The sequence below is a fragment of the Anoplopoma fimbria genome, chromosome 21 (assembly GCF_027596085.1).
Source record: "Anoplopoma fimbria isolate UVic2021 breed Golden Eagle Sablefish chromosome 21, Afim_UVic_2022, whole genome shotgun sequence".
Lineage (NCBI taxonomy): Eukaryota > Metazoa > Chordata > Actinopteri > Perciformes > Anoplopomatidae > Anoplopoma > Anoplopoma fimbria.
Window position 1 is genome coordinate 19,906,927 of NC_072469.1, and position 21,354 is coordinate 19,928,280.

Below are 21,354 nucleotides of genomic sequence, written 5' to 3' on the forward strand. Positions count from 1 at the left end.
CAGCTGGTGGGCAAACCAATCGCTCCAGAACCTTCGGCCTGTAGGTCCCCTAATCCGTGAGAAAATGACTAAACCCACCGATCTGAGAAACCAAACTCACTCATTGGCTGCATCGCTCACAGCTTATAGACGTGTGCAACCTCTAACAATGTGCCAACAAAATAGATATTACTTTATTTTGAGGGAACCACTTAAGCATACGAAGTGTGTCTGATCTGGAAATAGTAAATGGACAGACAGCATGCGTGAAATGTCTGATTCCTGGTGAAAGGCACTGATCTGGTGTCAGCAAGACAAGCTGCTAAACTGCTCCACAACCATCTAACGTGTGGCGTGTACTGAACACTGTACCTTCTACACGTACAGTAAAATGCGAGCACACATTTCCAATGCTTTAGCACTACGCAAAGAACGTACTCTATAGTCTTGTGAGGTGTGATAAAAGACTGAAACTCAGAAGGGGAAAACTGGGCACGGATGAAAAAACAATGCAAAGCACAGGAACAAAAAGAAAGGAGGAGGCCAAAGAATTGATTGGCGATTATTTCTCGCATCTGGGCAAAGACTGAAATAAAAGAAAGCAAAAATGGAGGCTATAATCATGTTAGTACTCCTTGCCTCCCCCCCTCCCCTCCTCTACACCGGTCCAATCCCTCCATTTCAGCTCCCTCCATCTTCTGAGTGGTCATCTGTTGATTACACGTTATATTTACCTCTGCTGTCTCACTCTCTGCTGCCTCGCTCGGGTCCCGACTGGCACACGCGCTCGCCGAATTTAGGCATACATACATAAATATCATACATACATAAATATTTAATCAAATAAATAAATCACTCGGCCCAGCGGCCCTTTCTAATCAAGTGACATCAATCAGGGAGAACTATGGGTAGAGAGGCCTTGGGGCTGACGCCTACTGAGCGCGCCCAGAGCGCTGGAGTAGCGTCTATTTGAGTCCAAGGGGGGAAATATACGCTCCATGTCCCATTATAGGAGAAGGGCTATCCTTTCGTCAGCGCGCCCATTACTCCCCCTATCATTTCCCCAAATCTAAAACCTGTTTTCAATCAACACAGCCAAACGAGTGCCTGTCCAAGAGAGGGAGAGAGAGAGAGAGAAAGGAGGGAGAGAGAGCAAAGGAGAGAAAGCGGTAGATGGACAGTGAGGGTAAGGGTAGAGGCAGAGCGATGGAGGGCTCTCTCCTTCTTTCTTCCAGTGATTGGAGCGTTTTGCATTCTGTATGTGTGTGTGATTGAATCCGTCTCCTAAATTAGGGCTGTCGACTCGAGGAGTTGAATGTCCTTAACCCCCCCCCTTCCCATATCCAATGCCCATACTCAGCTACTGGTGTGTGTGTGTGTGTGTGTGCGTCTCACATCATTGGTGAATACTATAAGTGTAGCCTGGGTAAAAGGTTTACGTTGAGCCATTGATTGCTAATGCTATGTTGTATGTGTATTTGTGAGGAAGCATTGTTATGACATCAAAATTCAAACTTCAATAGCCGTTCTGGTAACTTGATTTCAGTTCCAAAGGCGGTACTGCAAAATAATAATAAAAATGAATAAAATATGATTTTTTTTTTTAAAAAGCAGGCCTTTTTTCACAACTAGTTCTAGAAACTTTGGAATTGAATCCTGCAACCAATAGAAAAAGGCTTTTGGAAGTTAGGTACAGGACTTAATGCTAAGTGCAGTAACGAGCAAAATGTGTGTGTGTGTGTGTGTGTGTGTGTGTGTGTGTGTGTGTGTGTGTGTGTGTGTGTGTGTGTGTGTGTGTGTGTGTACGGTCTTACTTTTCTCATCACCCTGCTGCACTTTGGTGGCTGCTTGGTCCCAGTCAAAGATGAACCTGTAGAAGCAGAGCTGGTTGTACAGGGCCTTCTCGGAGTACTGTAGAGAAAACACACAAACACAGATCAACAAGGATTAAACATGGGTGCTGCAGCCAAAACACAATTGATGAATGTTATATAATATTGAATTTAATGTGTAATAATAGCAGATAAACTGTATTAAATGAGAATCCGGCTTGTCATCTCCGATAACAAACCAAATGAATCAGGTCAGCATTGGCCCCAATACCAATCCTACCTACCAGATTGGTGAATCTCTAAAAAAAAAAAAAAAAAAAAAAGCAGCGTCAACCACCTATTGGCGAAATGGCTGCAAATGCCAATTTGGCAGGCAGTCACATCTAAATAAAATGTAGTATTAACTACAGATGTCCCGACAGTAAGAAATATAATATTTCTACTCTCTCTTTCCCACAAGCAAAGATCAGTATAGAAAACATTCAGCTTGTTTCTCTTTTTTAGCCAACCGGTGTTTTCAGCAGATAAAATGCCAAACGTTTATTCACTGATTAGATTGATGGCAGGCCAAAATTATATTTGGCTGTTCCCGGTTTGTGTTTTGGATGCAGCCGAGTCTTTACTCAGCCAAAGTCTGTCAAAGTAAAAGAAGCATCACTCTGTAACACCGCTGTACAACCGAAAGTGGACTGTGTTGAGTGTTTTTGTGTTGAGACGGCTTCTTTCTAGTTGATACTTTCATGTCAGTGTCAGGAGTCGCATTCTCACAATATTCATTCAATCACTAAAATTAGGACCTTCAGTTATAGAGTAGCTTAATAAGGTGTGCCGGATTCAGAAGGCTGTGCTGTTTGCAGATACATCCAAGCATTGGATTGGACTCTGTATCAAAGATCTAAATGCCCTATTAAAATGAACTCACCTCGCTAAAAAGGAGCTATAAACTGTTTGAACCACGTTCACTCGTTAACAACTGCAAATATGCAACACAAGGCAAATAGCTCATGTAAGGTCAAATTCCATTCATCTGTTCACAAAACGAGCAATGGGAGATAACCATATTATAAGAATTCGTTAGAGCTAAAACGATTAGTCAGTTCATGAACAGAAAATGCAGATTATTCAATAATGAAATAATCTGAAAATGCAGCCCTAAATGCGGCAACACTCCACATTTGGAATAATTATAGTATGCCTATTTCTATTCTTCTGATGACTGCTGACATGGTGTGAAAAGAAGCGTTACTCTTTTCTCGAACTCTCGTTTAACAAAAACACACAGTTATGTCACAATGTGTTGGTTACAGGTAACTCATCAACAACGCTACTAATCCATTGACGTCCTGTGTGTATGCGCATGTTATTAGTCCCCTTTATTTTAGTCTTATAAGAGCAGAGACTGGAGATCATGACAGGGCAACACATTAATGAACCCCATTTACCAGTTTGAGAAACAGGTAGACTGAGCTACAAAACGAGCACTCGTCTCATACGACTATTCCTCCCTGAAGACATCTCCCTTCCTCTGTGTGACACAGTAAAGCAAGAAAACAAATTTGCTTGCTTTGTTAATCTCCACTGCAATTAACTGGAGCCACACGACAGCCTGCCGGAGGGAGGGAGAGAGAGAGAGGGAGGGAGAGAAAGAGAGAGAGAGAGAGAGGGGGGAAAGAGACAGAGAGGAAGAGCAAGCTAGAGGTGGGAGGGAAAGAGAGGAGGGAAAAAAAGCAAAAGGGTAAAGATACAGAACGAAGTGAGAGACAGAGAGAATCAGAGAGAGTGAGGAAGAGAGAGAGAGAGAGAGAAAAAAGAGGGGATCAGGCCTGAAATACCCTCCCTCATAATAGTTTGTTGTGATAAGCCATTGTGAGAGAGGCATGCGAACAGCCGAGGCTGTCAATTTGATTAGCCATTATACTGCATGTTTAATTGCAGTTATTGGCTCGTCATTTCCCTGCTACGCTGGAGAGGGCACGCTAAGCCCCGACCCCACACTGCCATCAGGTGTGCGCCGAGTGCTTTATTATTACCACCAGGAAGAATCCCCTGACAATTCCTGTGTGTCAGTATCTGTGTGTGTGTGTGTGTGTGTGTGTGTGTGTGTGTGAGAGTGAGTTTGTGTGTGCCCATTATGCCTGCCAACCGGCAATGTGCGTAATTGTAATTTCAGTTTTTACTGCTGTGGCGTAATCAAGTGGCAAGAGTATCTAATGCAACTAAAGGCAAACTATGTGTGAATGTGTGTGTGTGTGTGTGAACATGCTTTTAATGGCTCTCTATGGCTGCCCACATGGCACACACAGCTGTTTGAACGTTGATGCACTGCCCAGTCAACAACCTAACCGTGCACATCCCATAAAGGAGCCCTCGGTTACGGTTGCCAAGGTTGAACAAGCGCGATCGGCACAAACGCTGTGCGCTAGTTCTTCCTCTCGACAATAAAAACACACAGAGCACACACACACACACACACACGCACACACACACAGTTACATTCAAACAATATAATGCTGATTGTGGGCGGGTACAGTCGCTGCATACTGATTGACTGACAGGTGTCAGAAAGGCGTGTCTAAAATGTTACAGGGTTGTTATTGAATTTAGAGCCCCTCAACCCCACCTCACTCGCTCACAGACACACACACACACACACACACACACACACTGCAACACACACACACACACACACACACGCCTACCTTGTCATTCAGCTCGGTGCTTTGTTCCTGCACTGACACCATTTCAATTTGTTCCACAAATCTGCAGCATTTTCAGCCTGACTGCCTAAGGAGCAAACCAGCTGTGAAATTGCCTCTCTCCCGGGAGCGTAGGACCCCCAGCCCCCCTCGTACCCCTTGCTCCTTTGCCTCCCTCTTCCCCATACTGACCCCCCCCACCCCGACACACATATACCCCGGGCACATGTACACATACACACCACACTTGCACAGTTAAACCAAAAGGAAGAGGAAAATGTGTGCTTGAGGAAAAAAAGGGAGAGAAGAGAATGGAGACAGGATGTATAGAATAAAGTAAAAAAAAAAAAAAAAAGTATGAAATAAGAAAAAGAGGCTTAAATCACACAAATTGATCCAAATCACCGAGCAACGGTGCAAAGTACACACAAAATGAAACGAGCACTCAAGACTTCCCAAAAGAGTCTTAACACCACTCTCCATATTTTAGGGGACACACACATCCGACCTCCAAAGAACTTTTGCGCTTTATACTGTCGCTCAAGTACACCAATGAAGCAGTTAATGAAAAGGCAGTCAGTCAGACAATATTTGTCACTGTGTGTGTACGAGAGGGAAGACAGTGGAGAAAACACACTGTTTATAGTGGACGGAAAGTGTGCAAGCTGCTGAAAAACTACAACTATTAAATGCCTTGACATGGATATGACAGAGGAAAATATAGCAGCAACAGCGACACAAACAAGGCCTCAGCGTTTCACACTTTTCTCTGCTTCGCTGCGAACACACGTAAATGCTGAAGCTACGATACCCAATCCCATACACAACTGCAGCTGCAGAGAGAGAGAGAGAGAGAGAGAGGGAGTGAGGGCGTCGGAGAGAAACAAACATACATTTTCCCCTCAGCTGTGAGGCCACAAGGCTTTAAAACTCTTGAGCTTTTTAGATGCTATGAACGTTATTGCCGGTTGTGGTAGTCACGCCGATCAGCTTCACAAGACACCATAATGAGTCAATATATGTAAATCTTTACTAGGCAAACACGGCGGGAAACAAAGGCATTTAACTGGTGCTCTCGCCCGCAAGCCTCCAACGATTCAGCACCGGTAATTTCTCCCCATTGAAAGGCATAATTGCCTGCTATTTGAAGATATTCATGCTCAATTTTTGAAATTAATTTCAATTGGAGGGAAATGTAGAAATGTCAGCTCCAGTGAAAGGGATTTGATTTCAATTATCCTCGCTCAAAGGACTGTGATTTCCAAATACACTTAAGCAAAATTATGACAAGAATTTTTGTTCGGCAAAATTCAGTGTTTAAAGAGCGATTAGGCGATAATGGGGCAGCTTTGAGCCGGCAGTGAATGCAGCCGTCTCCCTCTGAAAGGCACTCAATTATCTCTGATTGCTCCCGCTATAATGTATCAAATAGAGATACCTGCTATTGCCGTAATTTGTGTGAAAATTAACATGCTGCAATTTCCACTAGAGGGAAAAAGGGAGCTCTAATGGGCGCCTGAGCGTACATCAATAAAACGAGGGGAGAAAAAGAGAGCGACAGAAAGGGAGGGCGAGAGGAGGAGAGAAAGAGCAAGCCAAGAGAGAATGAGTGTAAGAGCTAAAGAGGGAGGGGAGGGAGAGAGAATGAAAAGAAAGGAGCAGGGGAAGAAAGCATTGAATAAAAAGGGGGGGGGGGGGGAAGAAAAGGAAACTCAGGACTCAGGACAGAGATTTCAGACACAGTGAGAGAAAAAATAGCCCATTTGAGTTAAGCGTTCTGGAGGGAGGGAGAGAAAAGGGAGGGAGAGATGAAGAGCGAGGGAGAGAGGAAAAGAAAGAAATTTAATTTACTGAAAATATTACAAATTGCACCTGTGCATAACTCCCCCAAATTACCAACCAATCAAGGCAGAGTGCCTATTACTCTCCCATTACATGGAGATCAGATCACGCTCGGAATCTGTGTCCAGAGAGGGAGGGGGGAAAAAAGGAAGAACCAGAGTGAGAGAGATGGATGGAGGGAGAAGAAGAGAGGAGAGACAGCGATGGTAAATGTACCATGATGCAACAGAGAAAAAAAGGGAACGCAGAGTCACAAACAAGACGCGCGTTTACAAAAAAGCTCCGGCACAAACAAGTGTTTTAAGTGTAGCAATCACACAAGATAGAAACTGTTAATCTCTCTCTGGCTAGTGCACGTTTTAGCTTGATAATCTAAAATGATACGGACGGCTAAAAAGCATAAAGGCAATGCAAACAGAGCGATCCAGCTAAACGCACAGATACATGACAGCGCTTCCATTAACAGCACCTCTCAGTGGGGAGCGGTGGATGCCTCATCCTGCCTCGTTGTTTGAGCGCAGACTATCTACCACCAGCTCTAACAGCCATGAATGGCCTCTTGAGTACTTTGCATAATTGGCAGCAATTTAATTTGTAAGCTGCTGGGCTATTAATCTCCAGGCACTGGCTTGATTTCGTACACTGTTACCTAATACGGAGAAGTCGGTGTTCGCCTCATATGAAGGAGAATCTCTCTACTCAGAGGGGTCAGATATAAGGCCGAGCAACACGTATTAGGGTTTAAATACATAGTTAAAGAGCAGCAGGGCCGGTGCTCGCTGTACCGTCAGGTAGCAGCCGTTTGTGTTACAAAGGTATGTAATAGAGGGCCAGTATAAATATTAAGTTAAGTTGTTAATAATTGAGTGGATCAGTTCAAAACATTTAATGTGGAAACAATAAAAAATGTTAATAATGCATTAAACATTCAAAGGCATTTCAATTATACTTTGTGCTCATTTCCAACCATGTTCTATCTTCTATCTCAAATATCATCTTTCTGCTGCTTTTGTGAAATAATACAACTTTTTTCATGTTAAATGTTTTCTTGAAGAGTTTTTCCTTATCTGACTTGAGGGTGGAAGGATAGAGGGTACTGCACAATGAACAGACTGAAATACCCTAAAAGGCAAATTTGTGATTTTGGGCAAATTAAACAATTGACTTGAATATTTAAGCAGCTGCAGTTGGTGTATAATACAAGATCTAATAAGAAAAATCTTGTTTTCAAATCTGTTAAACATGAAGTTTAACAAGTTATTTTTAGTGAGCGCTGGTGGAGAATGATAACGAAAGGGTCAATCAGGACACCACAGAAGAAGAGCCTTCTGAATTCCTGCCCAGTCAGCCAACATGATTTATGTCGGTGCTTAACATTATGCTTTCTATTTTTGCAAACTGATTTGTATGCCTCGCCCTTAAACACTAACAGGCAACGGTGTCTACATTGCAGTCCACCTGTTTGTTTATTCCCATCTCACACAACAGTATTTGTAGCAGTCAGTAGGTCGTAGCACGATGCTAACAAGAACAAATCAGCTTATTGTCGATGACGGAGAACCTTCAACCCAATGTAGGCACCCTGACTGAGAACCATCACAGTCCTGCTAAAACACAGGGAATCTATTTCATGGGCTAGTTTAATTAAGGACAATGAATTTGAATGCTTTAGCTAACACTAAACGTTGCCCATTACCTTTTCTGTAGATTCTCATCATCATCATCAGCTGTCAATAGAAGAACATAAAAATAAACATGACCCGAGAGAGTTCGGAGATCAAACCGAGTTTTGAGGAGCAGGTAAAATGAAGAGAGGCCACGAGATTCAGGGTAGAGAAAGGGTGCATGAGTGAGCACAGAGAGTTAAATGTTTTATTCAGCCCGCAGTTTAAAGTGCCACGGCCCTCAGGCACAGCAATGGCCGCCTAAGTGGCTACAGTGACAGCAGAAATTGGCCTTTTGGTTTACAACCTGTCGCCACAGAGCCAGACACAGCAAAGCAGCCAGATAGCGGCAGAGCATGCAAGATGGGAAAAAAAAAAAAATTGACAAGAGAGAGTTAAGGCGAGGGTTGAGACAGGAATGGTAAGAGTGGGGACAGAGAAAGAGAAGGCAAAAAAATAAATTGATTGAACCGTCACGCTTAAATTGAAAAGGGAGAGTGTTTCTTTTAAATCCAGTGGTCAAGCTAACAAAGTGTTCATAAGGCGGCTACCGGAGCTACGGACACACAAACACACAGAAGAGGACAAAGGGAAGATCATTCTTATCATTGTGTGTGTGTGTGTGTGTGTGTGTGTGTGTGTGTGTGTGTGTGTGTGTGTGTGTGTGTGTGTGTGTGTGTGTGCATGTGTGTGTGTGCATGTACGGTGAAATGTGATACTAATGAGTAAGAATGTGCAGAACATTTGTGAGGAGAGACCTCGGCTCCATAGCACCATCAGCTGGACAAAAACATACAGAAATCAACGTTGTGTTTTTGGTGTGTAACATTCATCTCAACCTCAGACCCACCGTGTGCGTTTGTTAACTCCATTCTGGCGTTCCCATTTCTTTAAGCGAATAGAGAATATAAAAAAAGTCACGTGTGTTCGAGTGTTGATTCTGATGTTCGCGTTACCTCGGGTCTGAGAGTGGCCCTGGTGCAGGCGGGGCAGATTGGTCCGTGGCGGGAGAAAGCAATGGGCAAACGTCTGGTCCTGTTCTGGCAGGCCGGGTCTTCACACACCAACCAGCCCTATGAGAGATACAGCACACATATGACTTCTGACAGCTGGGAAACTTTAGTAGAGCTGTAGCAATAAGTTGATTAATCGTTTAAAGTTATATTCTAAGCAAAGACTGTAAACTTTCTCCAGTGGCAGCTTCTCAAATGTGAGCATTTGCTGTTTATGTGTCACTGTACTCAATATCTGGGGGTTTGAATTGTTGGTCCCATAACACAATACATTTTAAGGTGTTAACACTGGCTATGGGATTTTTTGAAGGACATTTTTCAGAATTTTTGAACATTTGATACACTAAATGATTATTGTTTAAATACATCTCATACATACATCCAAAAAAAAAACAAAAACTTCATTTGAAACACATCAATGACCTAACCTGCCCCATCCTCAGTTGTTAATCTGGTTCCTGCTGAGGCTTTGGCTGCTCTTAAGAAGAAACTAAACATAAAACAAAACTAAATATTAAGCACTAAAGTCATTTTTTTAATTTTATAAATACACTCACAATATACACACACTTGAAATGAGCCATTTGTCAATTCCCTTTCTACCATTTTATTTGTACAGCCTTCATAAAACTCCCTGAATTTCCACTACTGCAATACTCCTTTGAAATTACTTAGCTTTTTCATGTATAAAGGGATCCCTGATGAAAATATCTCATCAGGAAAAAGAAAACATTCAGCAGCCTTAACTACCCTGCGTGATTACTTATTTATATATATTTTTTAAAAAAGGTGCTTGTGTCGCCATTTATTTTTGTTGATAAAAAAGTGTTCTTAAAAATTGACCAAAAAATAAAAAAAACTTTTGTTGCCTCAAGACACTTTAAAAAAAGTTTTGTTCTGGTAATGACGACATTTTGCTGAAAATTGTTGCCTACATTTGGTCGCTCTAAACAGAACTGGCAAGAAAAGTAGCTGGAGGGAGGAAAAAAAGAAGGGGTTGTAAAATAAAAACAACCGCATGAGACAGGCGGAGACAGAGGGAGAAGAACTGAGCTTTACATATGACTTCACACCCCTTCTCTCTCTCTCTCTCTCTACATTTGAATGTATCTTCAGCTGCCGTGTGTCGGGGTTATGCTCTGTGAGTACTTGTCAGACAGGCAGAGCGGTGGACAGGCAAAACGGCAGCAGTTAGGACCTCCTGTGGTGCGGTAGTGACCCTGGGCAGGTGCTGTGGTCTAACCCTCTCAATCTCTCCATATTCTTCCAGACCCCTCCACCCCCTCTGCTTCTTATGCTCTGTCATTACTAAGGGGGTTTAAAGGGGAGGGGGGTTAATGCCCAACTAATGACAGAGCATAAGACCCACCGCCATCAACGCCTGTGCTCCCCCCCCCCCCTCCTTCCCATCTATCTATCTATCCTTCCTTCCTTCCATTCACTCAAAATAAACCCCCTTAAACTACTGCACCTGTCTCTCTATCTGCATCACCGCTCACACATATAGACATGCAGTGATTCTCTCATTGATTTATATGTTTGGCTTTGTTTGGTCTCCTCATCAATTTTGAGCAGCAGCAACAGCAGCTAAAAAGCGTTTTTTTTTCTTTTTTTCTTTACAGCTGACGCTACAGTATCTTTAAACTCGTTCCACTGTGCAGAGGCCTCAGTAGACATGGCAAGAACCAACCAGAATAAACAAGAGGCTGATTAAAAGGACGGGTTGTCTGATTCTGTTTCCAACTTGACCATTTGAAGTAGAGCTGGGCTATAAATCAATATTATAATTGTCTTTCTGTGGAATCATATAGTGATGGAATCATATAATGCAGTGTACAATAACATTGTTTAAATTGATCATAAGAACATAATAACTCAATTGTTTCAGAAAATCGGAATCTTAATATGTGCATGTATGTGTACATATTCAGTGTAAAGCTGAAAGCATTTTTCTTTTCTCAGTAATTTCACTTGAATTTTTTTTTTTTCTCATCTTTGCACTTAACTTAATAAAAAGAATAAATTGTAAATGCTTTTGTCAAGTATTTAATTCTCACAGGATTATACAAAACCATGGGATTATTTCACATGGACTATTTATTATGGAATTACCAGAAAACATGCTATGGATAGAAGATTTTGGCCAATTATCCCCACCCTGCTAAAAAAAAAGAATACATACAATGATATAACTGGCCTACTAGCAGTGCATTAAAATTAGCAAATGAAAAAGACTCAAAGAAAATATAATCATCATAAGGATGTTTCTATAACAAAAAAAGTAACCCTGTCCTCAAAAACTGTTGACTGTACAAGTGTTTATCCCTTCTCGAGTCATTATTAAGTAAAACACCTGAGTTTTTACTCCAGAACAAAGTTTTTTTTAAGCCATTACGTTTTAGATTTGACTTATTGTTTATAGTTATACATTGTTGCTTTTGTTTTGTAAACCACAATATAAGTACTTCCATTATTTGTATTTGTTCTGTTGCATTCATGCTACACTGATGTAGAATTTCCAGGAGATTGATTAACATCAGTTTGACCTTCTAGATGCATTTAACCTCAAAGTAAAGGTAAATACGTGGACACAACATTTACATTGAATCCAATACAGAGTAGAGTGAGATCCACACACTGTGTCAACAGACCCATGACAAGATGACCAGAAAAGCCATGGCTGGTCCTCACAAAGTTTCTTAAGATAGGACAAAATCTACATTCAACTATCCTTAACCTTTGTGATGGCGACGGAATAACTTCCAGACCCCAGATACGTTGCTGAAAGAGGACAATATCATTGTTCCAATAATATGAAAGGTCTTTGGACGACCGGCTTATTTTATGCAGTATACCTGTCACATACACAATCTAAGAACAACCAGCACATTATACAGTAAATATTGGCTTATTATGCAACATGAAATGTAAGAATAGAAGGGGAGAGAGGGGCTTCATGCAGTCCACACACACACACACACACACACACACACATAAAGCCAATCTCCTCTAAATGAAAACCAAACACACATTCACACAAACACACACACACATATGTTCCAAATCAATTACTAAATCCCAGAGTTCACAGCTTTGCCCACAAACCCCAGCTCCGGGACTAATTACCTAAACATATCTGCTGCTCTTGTACAAAGAGCCGAGCATCATGGGAAAAGAGACGGCTTAGTCGTCTCCGATAAAGACATATGCAGGACAATGGTTTGTGGAGATGGGAGATAAGGTGTATGAGAGTGTGATTTTCAATGGATGGCTGTTTGAGCTTGGTTTTGTATTTTGTGTGATTCTTATGACACAAGCTTTGGCACACACTGCTGTTCCCATGGGACTCACAAGAGGGAGGAATGAACACACACACACACACACACACACACACACACACACACACACACTGTATTCAGTGTGAGCACAAACATATTAATTGTTTCCCATTCATACACATTAAAATGTTTTAATAAGACACACATCAAAGACTCAGTGCCCAGGACTGTGTGGGCTGAAAGAGGGGAAAACTACCAAGAATGCCCTTGTGCTCTGGTAATGTGACCCAAAATCCATCCACACAAAAAAAAAAAAAAAAAAAAAAAAAAAATCACACACACTAACACACACTTAGAAAAAATACAAATAAGGTGAGATTAAGTGCAGCAGACCCGTTTGAGCCACATAGAAAGGAGTAAAAACAAGGAGCACATGAGGAGCGAGGCAGCGGAGAAAAGTATAATTGAGGCATTTCACCGGAGCGAGGGTGGGGGGTGTGTGGGTGTACAGTCGGATGTGAGGGAATAAAGGCTCATAATTGCATAATTACTACAGTGGATACCTGACACACTGAATGCAGACGTCAAATGAGTTCCACATAATTTAACCAAATAGAGGCAAGACCAGGCCACGACAGGGCCCATATCGAAATACACCCTCTGTCTACTTCCTCTTCTTGGTCTGTTGGTTTATGTATCCTCCCAAACCCCTCTGCTCTGTTACATTCTTACATGTTGTGGTCTGATACTTTAAAGATCATCTTTACTTTACTCTTTTGATGAGGCTGCGTGGACATCTGCCAATAAATTGTCTTTTTGCAGCATTCTGCAGTTTGGCTGCTGCTGTTTTTGATTCTTGATTGACTGCTTATTACTGAAACAATTAGTCTATAAATGAGTCAGTTACTCAAAGTTAATTGACATCAACTGTGATCATTTATCTATCTTGGCCATACAATCTGAAGACATTTCCTTTGACTTTGGGCATGTGTCACAATTTCTGACATTATAGTGACTAAAGAATTCATTGATTGATAACCAGATTCATTGATAATGAAAATGTTCATTAGCTGTAGCCCCAATCTGAAGGGTCTTTACTCCCTGTATCTTTTCTGAAAGGTCAAGTATTGTTAATTACTATGCTGTTTTCTCAGTTAATCAATTAATGGTTTAAGTGTCAGATTAGGATGAAAAATGCTCCTTGCAAAATCCAAGAACACGGCATTAAATGTCTTATATTGTCGTAAAAACAGTCCAAAACCCCTCAAAATTAAAGTGTAAATAATGTTAGAGCAAGAAAGGCAGCAAATTGTCACATTTCAGACTCTGGAACCATCAATTGTTGCCATTTTTACTTGAGGAACTACTTAAAAGACCCTATTCATATAGTAACAGCTATCTGAATAAGGTTTTTTGGATTGACTAACTGATTGACTAATCTTTGCAATTCTGCTAAGGACATCAAGTTTGGCTAAGAAAAATTTAAATGGATTTTTTTTGCTATTTGTTTGTGTTGTTGATTCAGTCTATAAAGTTTCAGAAAATAATTAGAAATGCCCTTTGCCTTTTCTCAAAGCCCAAGGTGATGTCATCAAATTGCTTGCTGTGTGCAACTAGAAGTCCAAAATGTTCCCTTCACTTTCATAGAAAACTTCAAAAACACGTCAAATATATTCACATTAAAAAAGCAACAAAGTTTTGGCATTTCCTGCTTGAGAGGACTTTATCAATTATGAGAATAGTTCCAGATTGTTGTTCTTTTAATCAGCTATCTACTACTAATCTATTCATTGACCAATCGTTTCAGATCCATTGTTAATGCTGACAAAGTGGAGAAGCCTCTCTGACATGACTCCTGTAGCAGAGGAATCCACCTGACACGCACACCATTGATATTGCAACACTATTGTAGGGTTGACTATTGGTGCTTTCACAAAATATTTACACAATACGTTTTTTGATAACTAATCACCAGTATTGTGGATATAACGACTATGTGGGTAATGGCAAGTAATAGAACAGCAGTTAAACAGCCTTTAAAACAGGAAAAATCATCACCTATGCCATATTAAGATATCCGAAATCTAAAATAATATCTAGTCTCTTGTCACTAGATGGATATATCACCTAGTTTTTGTAGGCTGTCTTCATGCTCAATGACTTATTTCCAGGAAACTTAAGAGCCTATCTCTGGTAAACACAAAAGTTAAGTGATGCTTTTGTATGATTCTTTGTGCAGAAACCCTGTTTAACAGATCTATTGATTAAATCAACTAATCGAGCAATCTTGAAAATTCATATGAGCGTTAGTCGAATTTGAATGTCTTTGGTCGAGGACGGCCCTACAGCAGTCAACACGTCCAGCTCTAAAGTGAATAGACCTAAAAATTGGTCTCCTTTACAAACCCGCACACTCTCTCACTCTCTCACACACACTCACAAACACGCACACACACAGTGAATAGAGCTCAAACGGTTCCACTTTGTACCTCCTCCGCTTAATCAAAGCTTCTCTATTCAGCAATTTGACCTTTTGTTCAAAACAGGATTATCACCTTCTCTGGTCTTCATTCACCCTTTCTCCCTCTCTCTCTCGCTCCCCCTTTCTACTCTTGCCCCTCAGCCCGTTTCCAGGGGCGACCCGCATGACGAGGGTAATTGCAATAATTTGTTAAATGCCATGGCAACGGTGGTTAGATGGGAGGGGTTACCAAAAAAAAAGAAAAAGAAGAATTGGGAGGTTCAGGAAACGAGCGAATCTCTCATTTTGCCAACGACAGTGGGACGAGAGGAGGAAAGGATGACAACAGAGTGTGTGTGTGTGTGTGTGTGTGTGTGTGTGTGTGTGTGTGTGTGTGTGTGTGTGTGTGTGTGTGTGTGTGTGTGTGTGTGTGTGTAAGTGAGAGCGAGGACTGAACAAGTGTTTGCTGATTCTCAGGGGGCTGGTTTATTGATAATGGTGGGGATGGTGGTGGTGGGAGGGGGGGCAGGAGGTAATTTCACTAATGATTAATGTCTCTGTGGTCCAAGCTTAGGACGCCAACACACACGCACGTATATTCTTCCACACACACACACACACACACACACACACACACACACACACACACACACACACACACACACACACACACACACACACACACACACACACACACACAGAGGTGCAGAGCTTTCACACTATCTGGCCAGACAAACAGCTCTATTTGAACTCTCCCTCGGCCTGAAAGGAATCCTTAATTACACAATATTACCCCTCTTCATTGCCCCGCTGTGTGTGCTGTGTCCGCTGCTGTTCAGCCTCCAGTGGTGTGTCTGTGTGCGAGTGTGTTGCTGTGTGAGGTGTAAGTATTCAGTGGTAGCAGCTGTTTCACACATCGTGACAAAAGGGGATGAGGAGGGGGGGGTGTCGCTCCCCGCACATTCACCAAACTAATTGATTTCTGTTCAGCACTGTGGGAGAGTTACCCCCACATACACATACACACTTTTTACAGACAGACAGTGCATTCCATTCACTCAAGACGAAGGTGTTAGAAGCTACCAGGAAAAAGAGAGAGAGAGAGGGAGAGAGAGAGAGAGAGAGAGAGAGAGAGAGAGAGAGAGATAGCAACTACATAACAGTATATAACATCCTGCACATACATTAAAAGACAATGTCCTCCAGGGTTTCCTAAAGGGTTTAATATCACAAGTGGTTCTCAAACTTCAGCCAACATATGGACATTAACCTTCACCTTGGCTAAACTATTCCCTGGGGACAAAACATGATAATGTATGTTGAGACAAACTTGTAATTGTAGTTTACATAATAACAAGATTAAGAATCTAAAGCCATGTTATGGTCTCTGTCAGGCTGTTCCTGGACACAGCAGGGCTTTGTACTAAATGCTATTTTCAAGCATGCTAACATGCTAACAATGCTAACTTGCGGATGTTGAGCAGACAATTCATACCATGATCACCACTTTAGTTCAGAGTGTTATAATGCTACCGTTTGCTACTGCTAGGAATGTCATGTGCAGGTATTTGCTCATAAACCAATGTATTGGACGAGTAGAGGTGATGGTGGTAGCGCTTCATGATGGGTAACTGGTTTGTTGGCGGCACTTGAGATAAAGTGTGTTGCTATATTTAGGGCTGTAGTCTAGCCATGGAAAATCTTGATTCCCTGAAATTCTACCTGCTCTTTAACCGATCGATTGGTGGACGGTGGGGGAAAAAAATATATTTTTTGGTAAACTAAATCTGTCACAGTTCACTGATTGCACTCTACCTGGTTTGAATTATAAATACACATTAAAAAGCTATTTGCAGCATTTCAAATTATTATTATTTCATACTAATAAAAACAGGCGACTCTCTGAGGGAGCGACACTCTCTCACACACACACACACACACACACACACACACACACACACACACACACACACACACACACACACACACACACACACACACACACACACACACACACACACACACACACACACACACACACACACACACACACACACACACACACACACACCCTGTCCCTGAAAAGTATGGATTAAGAAGCACTTTTCTAAGTATGGAAGTAACACCAGCCACTGTCCGATCAATGAAAATCAGAGGGTTCCAGGCCTAAACATTATATAGATTACAATTTTTAAGTATTTAGTGATGATGTATTGTGTCAGATTTAATAACTGGTATTGTGAATTCTGGATATATTTCTACAGAAAAAATATTAGATATTTCTTAAAGATCCTCACAATTTAGCTAAAATTGAGCCAATCGTTGAACCATTGAAAGCAAGGATATGTAGCGTCCTGTGCAATTGAAAGCAAGGATATTCAACATGTATTTGATCGGTGGTCGTGCACATTTGCACGTCTGAACCCGTTTCGCGCCTCATGTTCTTCTATCTGGAGATCTGACCAGTGAAGGGTGAAGTCAATGATCCATCTTATCTCACCTTGCATGCTTTTGAGATGGCAAAATGTGTCCAAATGCAAAAATAACTTATCCTGCAGAGCATATAATCCAACATAGTAAATGTTCTTTCAAGCCAAGAGTAGCCTTGTACTAGTGAACCAAAGCTGCTTGATCTTTAAAGTCAAATACATTTGATTTGTTGTATTTTTAGTTCTTGCTGAATCTCCCATGATTCAGTTCTCCCAGATGTATCATTTAAATTTCGCCTTATAACCTTAACAAAAAACTGACAAAGGGTGCATGTTAAACTTGATATTCAAAGTAAGAATGGCCATTTAAGTATTTTCACAGATCATGCTCCTTCAAATCTGCCTGGTGCTCTTTTCATTTTGCTCGCATAATGTGCTCTTTGGTTGGAAATGTCGCTGTGACCTGCTGAGGTTTTCATCATCTCTCGTTCAACATCTTTTTGATGGTTTCTCTTATCATTACTGAATCAGTTGAATCCCTCATTGTGTTAAATACAGTCCAACCCTTTCATAAACACTTAGAGGAAGGTCAATTTTCACAATACTTTTCCTCTCTGAACATTTTTAGCCTGTATTATGTTTTAGGAAGGTGTTGATTCATAGTGGCATGCAAACAACCACAATGCTTTGCAGTGCATATGGTTTAAAAGGAGACCAAGCATTTACATGTAATGTACATTTTTGATCAATGGAAGAATGTGTTCTGAATAAATTGGTGTTTGTGAATTAACTGCAAGTTCCTTCAGAGAAAAAGGGTTAAAAACAGAGAAAAAAAATGGTTGGCCAGCTGTGCAAGTCTAACAAGTTGTAGCATTTAACACAGAATGAAAAAGTCCATTTGTGGCCCTGCAGGTGGTGAAGTACAACCATGAATGTTTGTGTGCTTGTGTTTTTGAGTGCGTGTAAAGCAAAGACTTATTGCCAACTGGCATACAAACAGAAATACTCACAGAGTAGTATTTTTTGATATGACGACGGATGTCATGTAGCAGTTTGTTGCTGATGTTGACCGCGTAGTGGATGAGTTGGCTCCCACAGGGGACGTGACAGCATCGCAACAAGCTGGGCTCCAACTTTAATCCCTGAGGAGAAAATGTGTCACGACAACAGATTAGTTCATATATGCACAATATCAGCAGTAGTTATCAAGAAAAAACGATTCAGTCTTGTTCAAAATACATGAATTAAAACAGGAGATGGTAATGTTGCATACAATCCATTCTGATGGCTTTCAACCTTCTGCTCTTAAACAGGGTTAAAAGTCTGCACAATACTTCATTCAGGTACAGATGAATAATAGAAAAAAAACCCACTCAGACCTTTGCGAAATTGGATTAGGGGGGTCTGTGTTTTTTTCCTGGAACTTTCAGAAACTGAAGATCAGAAAGTCACTTAATGCCGTGATTGGTGAGCCATGCTAAAGTGAGAAAGGAGCTAGGGTTTGTACTTCTCATTAAAGCTCCCTTTCTTCATTCTTGAAAAAAAGTAGTTCTGTGATTTTTAATGTGCACAAACGAGTAACATTATTAAAATGTAAGCCAATATCATCCAGGTCCTGTGCAAAGCACTTCTAGTATAACTCAGCCCTTATTTTTATGTTTAAAGTTGTTTATCACTGAAATGCATCCTGGGAGTTGTAGTTAACGTCTCACATTTCGTATATTTATACAGAGGTTGTACCTTTGAATTTCTATCAAAGAACCAGTTATTTTTTAACACAGTTGTTTAACTTCTGCCCATCCGAGCAGTGATATTTTTCCTGAAGTAAATCTAATTTACATACATTAAAAAGCTTTCAGATGATGGAGTCTGTAGATACAGAGGCTATTAGAGGGAAGCATTTACTACACTCTCACTGCTATACCTACAATCCCACTCCCACCAGGTTTCATGAATGTAGCGTCCTGTGCATAAATATATGTGCACACAGGGATTCATCACAGCTAAGCAGTTATGTAGCATAGCAACTTGGCCATTACAGTTAAACCTCTACAGAAACATATCAGAGGCATGGAAGGTGTAAGGGCTTAAAGCACCCCTGGGTCTCCAGTGAATTTTAACATTAGTGTAGCCTGAAGAAAAACAGGTCAACGTGACCTCTATACCCCTGAATTGTCCACTTTACAGCAAGGCTTATAGTTAATGCAATGAAAGAAAAGTAGCCACAGTATACAACAATGACATTTAACTGTTGCCAGCCAGCCAGCCAGCCAGCCAGCCAGCCAGCCAGCCAGCCAGCCAGCCGGCCACAGCTTTTTTGTTTACCTACATCGTTCTTTTTACAAAACAAAACCCCACATTTTCTGCCAGTTCAAGTCAATCAACTCATTTGACTCCCCTAATATGCAGCTACACACATTAACACACGCCATCTTGGTCTCTCCCTTCCTTTCCTCTTCTTCATGCTTTTTTCCCCCCGGTCTGCTCTGGATGAAAGCAGCCTCCCTTCTTCTTCTCCTCCCCTCCTACTCTTTTATCTCGCTTGTTTCATTCCTAACTTCATTTTGATAACAGGATTCTCCCTCCCAAGCAAGTTGTCTCTATATAAAAAAAAACATCACTCCTCACTTGCCAGTTAATTTATGGCTGCAAAATTAAATGAAAATATGAAAACAACCAAAGTTTATTTTTGTGTTTGTGTGAGAAACACAGTGGAAATATTGCAATCCAAGGACGGTATCTCTAAACACACATCACTCCTCCAAGTACCGTCTATAGAAAAACAAATGTCAACTATAATACTGCATGTCTGCACCATAAATAGCCCTCCACAAACCTGTATAATAATTTTATAAACGTTTATCTACCCTTACTGTTTTCATTCCCGTCCTGGCCTTACGCTCTATCAGAACTCTGGGAAATCCCTTCAGCTCCATCCAGCTTTTTTTTTCTCCCTCCACACTTTCTCCTTTCATCCCCCTCTACCCGCTACCCTCATCAAACAACTTTCCTCCCCTGTCTGTCCTCCATCATCCATCACCGCCGCCTCCTACCATCTCTGGCTCTGTGTCAGAGGTGGAGTCAAGGCCCATCTGTCCTCCCCTCTCACTGAGCTGTTAGACCATGTTCACCACCCTAATTAACTTACTGTCTTATCAGTTTCTCTCTGTGTGTGTGTGTGTGTGTGTGTGTGTGTGTGTGTGTGTGTGTGTGTGTGTGTGTGTGTGTGTGTGTGTGTGTGTGTGTGTGTGTGTGTGTGTGTGTGTGTGGGTCTCTGACGCATGCTCGGAAATTAAACAGCAATCAGAGAAATCCCGTTAGTTAGTTTAGTCTAAAGTTGGGAGTTATTCCTACCAACAATTAAGACTATATTCTAAAGTTAAAACATCAAAGTTGGAAGTTGTTGTTTTTATTGTGCATTAACTTAACCAGAATCTACCGCTTTTCTGGTATGTTTTTATGTGTGCCTCGCAGTAAAACATATTAGTGTGTCTGTTGAAGTGTGTAATGATATCAACCTGTATGGAGGGTGTGTGTATAGTACTCCTTTTTTAATTTAATGCAAGTTCTCTCTGCCAGCAGAGGACAGAGGGTTGTCAGGTTTATTAGTATCTTTCAGACGAGGAAGGGCTGTGTGCCCTGCTCCTCATTAGAAGATAATAACACACACACACACACACACACACACACACACACACACACACACACACACACACCAGACGACCTTGGCCTGACAAATGGTAGGAGATCAGTGTGTGTGTGTGTGTGTGTGTGTGTGTGTGTGTGTGTGTGTGTGTGTGTGTGTGTGTGTGTGTGTGTGTGTGTGTGTGTGTGTGTGTTCATAGAGCAGCAGGGGTTATGGAAAGGCTTTTCAAGTTGTGGAGTCCAAACTATGCCAATGAAAACAGAGTCTGTAGTGGAGCCAGGCAGCTGTCTAAAAATACAGACAGAGACACAATATGGAGGATGACTAAAGCATGAATCCTTCACAGGAAGTTTGACTGATATGCCTTTGAAAACACCACTCTTCTCCACTCTAAGACTCTCAATCTGCGTCACTACTGATTAATCCATTACACCTGTGAACCACATTGTGAGTGATAAGTGGAAAAAGACACATTTGTGGGTACATATACATTGTCACAACTTTTTAAATGTTG

General features: G+C 41.3%; 1 protein-coding gene across 1 annotated transcript in view; it reads right to left on the reverse strand.

The window, feature by feature from the left end:
• The window catches only part of pola1 (polymerase (DNA directed), alpha 1), a 51,831-nt gene that overhangs the window by 7,347 nt on the left and 23,130 nt on the right, over nt 1–21,354 (reverse strand). Inside the window, exons 34-36 of the mRNA XM_054622698.1 lie at nt 18,205–18,336; nt 8,970–9,086; nt 1,794–1,890 (exon numbers count right to left, since the gene is read on the reverse strand). Of these exons, the coding sequence (XP_054478673.1) occupies nt 1,794–1,890; nt 8,970–9,086; nt 18,205–18,336 (346 nt within the window). The remainder of the gene's footprint in view (nt 1–1,793; nt 1,891–8,969; nt 9,087–18,204; nt 18,337–21,354) is intronic.